Genomic DNA, 11317 nt, shown 5'->3' on the forward strand with positions numbered 1-11317 from the left:
TGACTAGCTGTTGAGCCATTCTTTCCAGCACTTAATTTTCTCTGCTACGAGGTAAGGTCCTTAAAAAGGCACATTAGCAAGCGGAAACTCCCCACCTAACTTGCTACAGTATGATGAATAAAGGCTAATGAAAAAAAAAAAAAACCCAACCCCCACCCAAAACTGACAGCCCATTGTAACCCCCAAATTGCTAAAGCTGAAGTTAGTGAATGTCAAGTTTATTTCACCCAAGCCCAGGCAGGATGCAGGGAGACCAGCCTGAGGCCTGGAGAGGCAGGAGAGAAGAATCATCTCAGTTTGGGATGTTTTAGAACTTAAGGAGAGAGGCTCTTAGATTCGTATATATAAACCATTCCAAACTCTTAGATTCATATATATTATCCATTCCATTTCCCTATCTGTAAAACATGAGAATAATTGTATCACCTTCATAGGTCAGTCGTGAGAATACAATGAGAAAGCACATCAAGGGTTCATGGCCTGCCCAGCAATGAATGAGGCAGAGATAGAAGATAGGTGGGCCCCAGGCTGAGATGCTGGTGCTTCAAGGTAAAATAAAGGCAGGAGCAGAGGGGCTTCCCTGGTGGCGCAGTGGTTAAGAATCCGCCTGCCAATGCAGGGGACACGTGTTCGAGCCCTGGTCCAGAAAGATCCCACCTGCTGCAGAGCAGCTAAGACCGTGTGCCACAACTACTGAGCCTGAGCTCTAGAGCCTGCGAACCACAACTACTGAGCCCACATGCCACAACTACTGAAGCCCGTGTGCCTAGAGCCCGTGCTCCACAACAAGAGAAGCCACCGCAATGAGAAGCCCATACACCACAATGAAGAGCAGCCTCTGCTCGCCACAACTAGAGAAAGCCTGCATGCAGCAACAAAGACCCAATACAGTCAAAAAATAAAAATAAAAAAAGGCAGTAGCAGAGAGGAGCTGAGCTCTGCTTGAGTAAAAAGATAAGACAACCACATTCTTCACTCTTGAGGTCAAGGAGAACTCCCTGACTACACATGTGCAGAAAGTTTCCTCAGGGGTCAAAAAAGGAAGGGGGTGGGAATTCCCTGGCAGTCCAGTGGTTAGGGCTCCAGGCTTCCACTGCAGGGGGCACGGGTTCGATCCCCGGTTGGGGAACTAAGATCCCACATGATGTGTGGTGCAGCCAAAAAAACAAAAAACAAAAACAAAACAAGGGAGGGGCCGCTAGCCCGTAATATGTCCTGCCAGCCTCCCAGAGACCCTTGCGCTGGAATCCATCTTGGCTAAAAGATGTGCAGGCAGGTTGGGGGGGCCCTGAGTCCGACCCAGTTTGGGCGCGAAGCAAGACAAAGCAAGATGACTGGCCAGAGGGACCCCATAAAACTGCCCCGATATAAGTAATTCCTGCCACCCCCAAAGCGTGACTCTCCCTCTGAGCCTGCCTGCGTGTCTTTCTGCACATACTTTTCTTCTAATAAACGCTTTACCTGCTTCACTAGCTTTTGTCTCTGTGTTGAATTCTTTCTTCAGAGAAGACAAGGACTGAGGTCCTGTTTCAAGCCTGCTGGCCCTGCTGATCTAGTTTTCCACGCTCTCTTCAAGCCACCTCGCCCTGTGGTCCGTGAGATCAGGGCTGGGAGAGAAGAATAAACAAAAGCCCCTCCCCCCAACACTCACGTCAAGGAAATGACGCAATTACCACCTCCCCTTTGAAGTCTTCTTGGTCTTCCCTCCTCCTCCCTCTGTGAGCCCATGCCAAGTAGTATACATCTAGGATAACTCTGATCAGTTTTGTTTTATTTGGTAGCTGCACAGGGGTGAAAGCCCACGGTGCACACACGTGGAAGGGCTATCGGCGCGGGGCTCACAGGTGGCTCATCTGTTTCTGGCTCCCGTCACTGTCTGCACATACGAGACAGTCAAATACTTATCGAACAAGTGCTCTATTTTGCATTCCCTGTTTCCCTGATCACTTTAGTGTGGGATTCCTACATTTGTGATTTATATTTGTCATCTGTGATCTCTGTTTGTATCTGTGGATGTGGGGATGTTCAAAGTACCTAGTTTTTCCAATACATCTTACTTATAAAGACAACATAATATTACAGATAGTTTGTGAACACAGTGTTTTCATGTCCTGTGCTCTTATTTCCCTCTTGTCCATAGATATACACATTCTGATTTTACCAAGAACGTGGGAGATGCAAATTTGCATCCTGCGTTTTGCACTTCCTGTCAGAGCATAACATTTTCCATCGTGCTACTCAGTTTTCACTGGACACTGTCTTCACACCATTACTGTAGAACACAAGACTGGAGTTATTATTTGTTGTTGTTTTTTTCCCACCCCAGCTGAAAGCTAATGCATTAGCAAGATGGTTGCCAACTCTGTTTCATAATCTTCAGGAGCATAGGAAATGATGATAATAAGAAAGGACTTAGGAAAGTTTTCCAGAACCAAGGGGTCAGACTTCACTTGTTTTAGGAATCAGATTCTACATGCAATGTGATTCAAGTGAATACAGACTGGTCTGTAGGACCCAAAATGAATTCAAACAACTCAAATATCTATTTACATGACTATCTTTCATGTGTCTACCTAGAATTCTTTGGAACAAATCATTTCTTCAATACAGTAGTCATACGAGAGCAATCTTTCCTAAAACGATGACTAAAATTTTGTTAATTTTTGTTTTATTTGTAATATCTCTCAAGGCAGCCACTGCCCACATCAAACGAAATCGACTATGGGGATAAATAAATGGAGGCCTCGGGACTTCCCTGGTGGCGCGGTGGTTAAGGCTCCGCACTCCCAATGCAGGGGGCCCGGGTTCAATCCCTGGTCACGGCACCAGATCCCACATGCATGCCACAACTAAGAGTTCGCATGCTGCAACTAAGGAGCCCGCCTGCTGCAAAGAAGACCTGGTGCAAACAAACAAATAAATAAATAAATACTTAAAAAAATAAATTCTAAAATAAATAAATGGCGGCATCAATGCCTAATTAGGCTTTCTAAACTAGTTGAATAATTTTTACAACTTTTTTCCTAATATAGTCAGATGATTACATCAACTCTTCCTTTGTTGATTTCGGGTATCTCCTCATTCTTGACACAATTCCATCCCTCCAGAGATTTCATGCATAAAACCACCTCTGATAATTTGCCTGTTCTGCCCTGAATTTACAGCTCCCCGAGTTTAAAGTTACAGGGTAAAGAACGTTTGCAAGTTGGCACTTTGCTGCAGTGGAGTCCCTAATTTCATCTCACCTGAAATGCTTCAAGGGTCTTTTGATGTTGGCAATACTAGCCATTTTTTACAGGAATTAGTATCAATCTTTTTTTGCGCCTCACCCCAGTGCCATCTGACGTTTACTCTCCCCGTGGTCATGCGGGAAATGCTGGTTCTCTGGACCCTCCTGACTTTCCTGAGGACCTTTTGCAATATACCACTCATCATTCTTCTAAATTCTGGGTACAACGCTCTTGCCATTTGTGCAAAATAGTAGAAGGGGATGGTAACGAGTGACCAAAAAAAAAAAAAAAAAAAGACGTGCTCCTTTATCCCAGCTTGAACATTAGATCAAAACTAATACCGCAAATTCTAAGCTGGAGGCAGTGATCGGGTAGGATAGAATTCTGAAGAAGTTGGCAACCAACACAGACTTGTGGCTTGGCCGCTCTGTAAGTGGTGAGGTGTTCACTGATGTCCCAGAATTCAACCTACGCTTGCTTATTTTTATATAACGTACGCTCTTATAAATTCTCACTCCAGGACATAAACTAATTTTTATTCCACTGAGAAAATTGCGCTTAGAGTTTAATCTCAACAACTGACTGTAGAAAGGGAGCAGAAGAAAAGGTCTCCGTTTCTACAGACGTGGACGCACTGTTCATCACGCTCATCTAATTCTTGGGGCCACGTGGTACCCAAAGCACTTTTCAAGTATTATTCATTTCATCACGACATCACCTCTGTGCCCAAGTGAGAAATCAGGGAAACCAAATGGAAACTCTCTCAGCGTCCACAGAGGTCACAGAGAAAGGGCAGCTTGGGTTAAATTGGATTTAAGTGCACGTGACATTTTGTCTTTTTGGACTCCTGCAGCCCTTCCTCTCTGCCCAGGCTCTCTTCTCCCTCCATCTTTTTTCTCTGTTTATTTATGTATTTACTATGTTCAATTCTGTACCCTGTTTTCTCATCATCACTGTTTTTGTTTGTTTGTTTGTTTTTGTTTGTTTGTTTGTTTTTGTTTTTAGCTACAGGAAATAGCTGGAAGTAACAGGACTTAAAATAGCCCAGGAGGGTGGTGAGAGAGAGCCTGGATTGTGTGTCAGAAGGTCTCCAGTTGGGCCAAAGCCACTCTTGACAGCTGAGAGCCCTTGAACCAGGGATTTGATCTCACACCTCACAGCTTCCTCTGGGGTGAATTTGAGAAAACAACCCCTGTTCTTCCTCGGGGTCCCCAGTGGTGGCTTCCTCTCAGCCACGTCACCTACACCTCTGAGCCTGAGTTTTTTCCAACATCGACCTCCTGGTGCAGCTGGAGGATTCCAGAAGTAACATACAGAAAGCACCCAGCTGGGGGCTGGCCAGAGACATCAGAGCTAATTTCATACCTTGAGGGAAAGCCATTGGGAAGAAAAGAGTGAAGAGAGGAAATGAGAAGGGTTGCAATCATTTAACATAAAATCACCGCAAATAGAATGGTAGGAAGGTGCAAGAAAAAACTGGTTCTTTTCAAGACAGTCAGTTGGATATCATTGGGGCAACACAAAGCTGAGGCAAAGGGCTGACGGATGAAGAGCACCTCAGCGTTAAGTAGAGTCTGTGCCCCCAAAGCCCTTTCCAGTTGCACTTGCCCTTGAAAGGGTACCTGACAACCCTCGGCTTTCAATGCCAAAGGCTGACAGGAGGAGGCTGAGCCCAAGGACCTCAGAGGTTTTCACAGTCTAACATGTCTCTGCTCAGAAGGGCCTCAGGTTTGAGTTTTGGCTGGATTTGAGAGGTTGGGTGTCACGAGGAGAAGGTAAAACAAGGGTCCAATCCCAGTGTCAACTGGGCTCTTCACCTTTCTAGACTTCTGCTCTTTCCTTCCTCCACTCCGCTCCCCACAGAGTCCTTGATTTGAGTTTGAAGTTACAGGAACTCATGGTCACTGCTACAGCGAGGGTTCCCAGCCAGGGGAGACCTTGAGCTTCTGATCACCGAGAATTACGTGCTGCAAGACACTAGCCCCCTCCTTCCGATTGCAATATGCTGTTCAATCAGAACAGAGTGCAAAGAAATGGATCCCCTACTCTTTTGGGTCCCCGGGTGCTGGATCGCAGTGTCCCCATTTCTTCTCAAAGCTCACAGTCTACGAGGAACCTGATGCCTACTCTCTATTTGGCCAGCTGGATGGGGAAAGACCTTCTTTACAACAGGTGACCATCAACAGCCCAGACTGAAAAAGTACGAAAGACAGAAAGATAGCTTTGTGTGTGGCAAAACCTGAATTTACTTAGTAGATCAGTCTTTAATTCTGGAAGATGGATTTTCATAGAAACTACTTGCAGAATGACCTCATCACTTTTCAAAATTTTTCTTTTTTTTTTTGGTCATGGCTCGACGCATGTGGGATCTTAGCTCCCCGACCAGGGATCCAACCTGCGCTCCCTGCAGTGGAAGCACAGAGTCTTAACCACTGGACCGCCAGGGAAGCCCCCCTCATCACTTTTCTAACTGGTCCAGGGCTTCATTATCAGTTTTGCATGTTATCGAATGAAGTTCATCCCTCACAGGATTGTTGTGTGGAGTGACTAAAAAAATAAAGCACATTTTAAAGGCCAGACGGTGCCAAGTACTTTATTAAATTCTGGAAACATTTTCCCTTTGACTGAAGGGAACTGAGGAAAATAGTGCAAACCATTAATTAGAAACATTGTCCTTTAATAAGAAATTAAAAGTTGTAACTAAGATATACATGGATACTAATGACTTAACAAGACATGAAAATTCATGACCACCGCTAAGTATATCACATAATGAAACAACATACTAATAAGTGCCATGCTTTGAAAAACCTTTAGAAATAGAAATCTCGGGCTTCCCTGGTGGCGCAGTGGTTGAGAGTCCGCCTGCCGATTCTCATGTACCCCAATCAAATGATTCATTCATTCATTCACAAATACTTTTTGTGTACTTAGTTTATGCAGGCACTGTGCTAGATTCTGGAAATATAAAACATAAGTGTAGCCCAAATGAGTGCATGGCTACTAGATCTTAAAATGCTATTGGGGATTAAATAGAGGTAATATTTCTTAATCAAATTTATTAGCTTTTATACAGCAAAGGAAACCATAAACAAAACAAAAAGACAGCCTACGAACTGGGAGAAAATATTTGCAAATGATGTGACCAACAAGGGCTTAATTTCCTTTTTTTTTTTTTTAAATTTATTTGGCTGCACCAGATCTTTAGTTGCGATATGCGGCATCTAGTTCCCTGACCAGGGATCGAATCCAGGCCCCCTGCACTGGGAGAGTGGAGTCTTAACCACTGGACCACCAGGGAAGTCCCAAGGGCTTAATTTCCAAAATATACAAACAGCTCATACAACTCAATAACAAAAAAACAAACAACCCAATCAAAAAATGGACAGAAGACCTAAATAGGCATTTCTCCAGAGAAGATATACAGATGGCCAGTAGGCACATGGAAAGATGCTCAACATTGCTAATTATTAGAGAATGCAAATCAAAATTACAATGAGGTATCACCTCTCACCAGTCAGAATGGTCATCATTTAAAAAAGTCTACAAATAATAAATGCTAGAGAGGGTGTGGAGGAAAGGGAGCTCTCCTACACTGTTGGTGGGAATGTAAATCGGTACAGTCATTGTGGAAAACAGTATGGAGGTTCCTTAAAAAACTAAAAATAGAGTTACCATATGATCCTGTAATCCCACTCCTGGGCATATATCCAGAAAAGACAAAAACTCTGATTTGAAAAGATACATGCACCCCAGTGTTCATAGCAGCACTGTTTGCAATAGCCAAGACATGGAAGCAACCTAAGTGTCCATCAACACATAAATGGAGGGCTTCCCTGGTGGCGCAGTGGTTGGGAATCTGCCTGCCAATGCAGGGGAGATGGGTTCGAGCCCTGGTCCGGGAAGATCCCACATGCCGCGGAGCAACTAAGCCCGTGTGTCACAACTACTGAGCCGGTGCTCTAGCGCCCGCGAGCCACAACTACTGAGGCCTGCATGCCTAGAGCCCGAGCTCTGCAACAACAGAAGCCACCGCAATGAGAAGCCCACGCACCACAACGAAGAGTAGCCCCTGCTTGCCACAGCTAGAGGAAGCCGCTAGCAGCAATGAAGACCTGGTGCAGCCAAAAATAAATAATAAATAAATAAATAAATTTATTTTTTTAAAGCGATAAATGGATAAAGAACATGTGATTACATATATACAATGGAATACTACTCAGCCACAGAAAAGAATGAAATAATGCCACTTGCAGCAAAAAGGATGGATCTAGAGATTATCATACTAAGTGAAGTAAGTCATACAGAGAAAGACAAATATCATATGATATCACGTATGTGGAATCTAAAATGTGATACAAGTGAACTTATTTACAAAACAGACTCACAGACATAAAAACTTATGATTACCAAGGGGAAAGGGAGGAGACAAATAAATTAGGAGTCTGAGATTAACAGATACAAACTACTATAGATAAAACAGATAGGGCTTCCCTGGTGGCGCAGTGGTTGAGAGTCCGCCTGCCCAGATAAACAACAAGCTCCTACTGTATAGCACAGGGAACTATATTTAATATCTTGTAATAGACTATAATGGAAAAGAACCTGAAAAAGAATATATATAATTGAATCACTTTGCCATACACCAGAAACTAACACAACATTGTAAATCAACTATACTTCAATTAAAAAGATGAGGTAATGTTTCCAGAAAACCATCTCCTTCCAACATCCTCCCTCCAGTAGTTTTCCAGCAAATCGGCCCCTTCCTACCGCTCTCTCCATTCCCAGGAGGATAAAGTTGCCTGGAGGCAGACTAGCGCGAATCCTCTCCTTCTCTTTAAGGTAAAGGCAGTTAATGGAGTTAACTCTGTTGTTTAAAAGCAGAATAACAGGGGACTTCCCTGGTGGCACAGTTGATAAGACTCCGTGCTCCCAATGCAGGGGGCCTGGGTTCAATCCCTGGTCAGGGAACTAGATCCCACATGCATGCTGCAACTAAGAGTTCACATGCTGCAACTAAGAAGACGTGGAGCCGCAACTAAGGAAACTGCCTGCCGCAGCTAAGACCTGGCGCCACCAAATAAATAATTAAATAAATATGAAAAAAATAACATTAAAAAAAAATAAAAGCAGAATAGCAAAAGCCGGAATGTGGAAGTGCAAAGTTCTGTTTACCTTGAGTCCCACCCCCAAAGGCCTGTCCTTCAGAGTCACAAAGACAGAGCCTTAGAACTGATATGTAAGAACTGTAACTGATGTTATATGAATTCCATTGAAACTGATACACAAAACAGTCTACAGGGTGTCCATAAAGCTGGAAACATAGGTGAATATATATAATGCAATTGAAGATATTTTCAAAGTGTAAAATACACACACACACACACACACACACAATGCTTCCAGACTTCATGTAGAATGGAAATCAAGTTCCACATACCTGGAATCCTGTTAAGTGTCACCCAGAAATGTTCATCAGGAGAGTAGGTGTCCTTCGACCACCCAAGTAAATCAATGGCCCTCTGGTCTTGGAGAACAAAATTAGCAAATTCTCTTGTAAGGGCTACATAGGTGGAGCCAAAGTAGATGGTGAGATTATGGGGAGGAGACATTTTTCTTATCCAAGTCCACAGCACGAAGGAGAACAATTGGTATTTCTGCTCCAAGTGCATATATCTGGTCCTTCTGATAATATGAGGAGGAGGCAGCACCCCTGGGGTGATGTTTTTCCCTTTAAATCCTTTCAGATACTGAACGATCTCCCTGTTGGTTTTCAGGGGGAAATCTTGCCCGCAGGTGTTGATGGCGTACTTCCACGGAACCTCCGAGTCTATGAGGTCTTGCAGGCAATTCAGGTCAGCCTGGAGCCTGGAAAATCCCGCGTAGACCACAGACTCCCTCTTGGAAGCCAGGAAGGCATTTGCGAAGCAGCTCAGCATCCTTCCTACCGAATCCTTGAAAGCAGAGGTGGATTTCTCATCCACATGAATGCAGTAGACATTTTGAGGCATGTAAATAGCCCTGAAAAGCCTCTCGAATGTATCAAAGTCTTTGTGGATGACCATGACATATGCCAAAGGGAACTCAGCTTCGTCTTTGGACAGAGGTTTCATTATGTAGTGATTCTGGGTCAAGTATTGTTGGCAAGTTATGTTTCTCAGTGGTGTCATTGGTATATTTTCATATAAGATTTTCTTTCCTGTTATAATCATGTCACAGACTTCTGCAAGCACTGAAGAGTTTGAGATTTTCCCCACTGGCAGGTATTTTGGCAGGACTAAATTGCTGGTATAGAGGAACAAAAGAATTATAGAAACGGCCATAAGCCCTACAACTAACCTGAATACCTTCAGCTTCATGTTTTCTACCATCTCTTCTGTGTTCGTCACTTCATATCATTGCTGAAGTCAGTCTTCAGGTCCATCCCCCGACTGCTGGGGAATCTACTCCCACTTCTTACTTTGAGCAAGAAGAGAAATACCGCCACTCACTTAAGGGACAGTGGATCAACCACAAGCTGAAGTTCTTCTCTAACGATGAAGGGATTGAGTGGATCTGAGAACATGAGCCACTGGGGCCAACGGAGCAAGAGCTGAGCAGTGTTGGGTACCTTGGTCCAGGTCAATCTCAAGTTAAGACCCTAACAAATCTGTCACGGCTGCCGACTCAAGGTGTTCCCCCGGGGGGGAGGAGGTAGAACGTGTGTCCGTCTTACAGCGCTTTCACCCCATCACCATCACCGACATCATGTTTGACCACAAGGGACGGTATATTTCTTCAACTTGGGGCCATATCAGTTGTTGTGAGGCAGGTGACCACCAGCAGTGACTGATATTAATGTTGACAGCTCCCAGAATTGCGGAATAGCAGGGTTTCTCTTCACCTAAAGATAAAAATCAAGAATTCAGAGACGCGGGATTGGAAGGAATCTTGCAGCTTTTTCAGACCAGCTCGCTCGAGTCACAAATGGAGCATCTTGAAAATGAACTGTCACTGATGTTCTATCACCCTCTTGGCTCCGTTTTCTCACTGACAACCTGGGAGGTGAGCGTTGACGTTACACCCACTTTGCACAAGAGGAGATTGAAGCCCTGACTTGAAGCACTGACTTGCCTAAGGGTCAATAATGAGTTCATGGTAGCATGAGGTCTCATGAGGGTCGAGAATATTGTACCTGGAATATTCGCTCCCCCCCTTTTCTTGATGAGTTCCTCCCGTCCATCAGGCCCCCCGTGTGGCACCCCTTCCCTGCCCTCCCAAGTCTGGGTTAGGAGCCCTTCCACCTGTTCTACTAGGACCTGGTGCCCCTCTCTTTGCTTGTCTGTTTGCCCCACCACTAGCCTATGGAGAGCGATTTCTGTCTACTGATCACTGGGTTTTGGGCACCTCGCTGATGTTAGGCGGTCATCATTAAATTAAGTCTAGTCATTTTTCTTCCCTCTATATCAGGGGTGGACAAAACTACAATGGGCATCATGGGTGAGGGCCAATCCACCTGCCACATGTTTCTGTACAGCCTGTGAGCTAAGAATTGTTGGACATTTTTGAATGGCTGAAAGGAAATTTGAAGAAAAAGAATATTTCATGATACATGAAATTCAAATTTCAGTGTCCGTAAATACAATGCCATTGGAACATAGCCATCGGTTTACAGATTGTCCACAGCTGCTTTCCCATGGCAACAGCAGAGCTGACCAGTTGTAACAGAAACCATCTGGCCACCCAAGACTAGAATATTTACTCCTTGGCTCTTGACAGAAAAGATTTCTTGATCCCTCCCCTATAATTACTGATGTCTCTACAAACCAGTGTATTTTCACCACACCAAGGTGACGACTGCGGACTTGGTACAACTTTACCACTTTCTCCTGTATTTTCTAGATTTCCTCACGAATGCTAGAATGACATCCTATTTGGTAGCAGAGCATGTGCTTTAAAGAGAGACTTGGAAATCTACAAACAACAAATGCTGGAGAGGGTGTGGAGAAAAGGGAACCCTCTTGCACTGTTGGTGGGAATGTAAATTGATACACCCACTATGGAGAACAGTATGGAGGTTCCTTAAAAAACTAAAAATAGGATTA

At 44.2% G+C, this 11317-nt stretch overlaps 1 protein-coding gene across 1 annotated transcript in view; it reads right to left on the reverse strand.

The window, feature by feature from the left end:
* LOC129391364 (N-acetyllactosaminide beta-1,6-N-acetylglucosaminyl-transferase-like) overlaps positions 1-11317 on the reverse strand; it is a 51719-nt gene that overhangs the window by 8028 nt on the left and 32374 nt on the right. Inside the window, exon 2 of the mRNA XM_055079479.1 lies at positions 8674-10116. Within this exon, the coding sequence (XP_054935454.1) occupies positions 8674-9604 (931 nt within the window). The 5' untranslated portion in view covers positions 9605-10116. The remainder of the gene's footprint in view (positions 1-8673; positions 10117-11317) is intronic.

This window comes from Physeter macrocephalus, chromosome 18 (assembly GCF_002837175.3).
Source record: "Physeter macrocephalus isolate SW-GA chromosome 18, ASM283717v5, whole genome shotgun sequence".
Lineage (NCBI taxonomy): Eukaryota > Metazoa > Chordata > Mammalia > Artiodactyla > Physeteridae > Physeter > Physeter macrocephalus.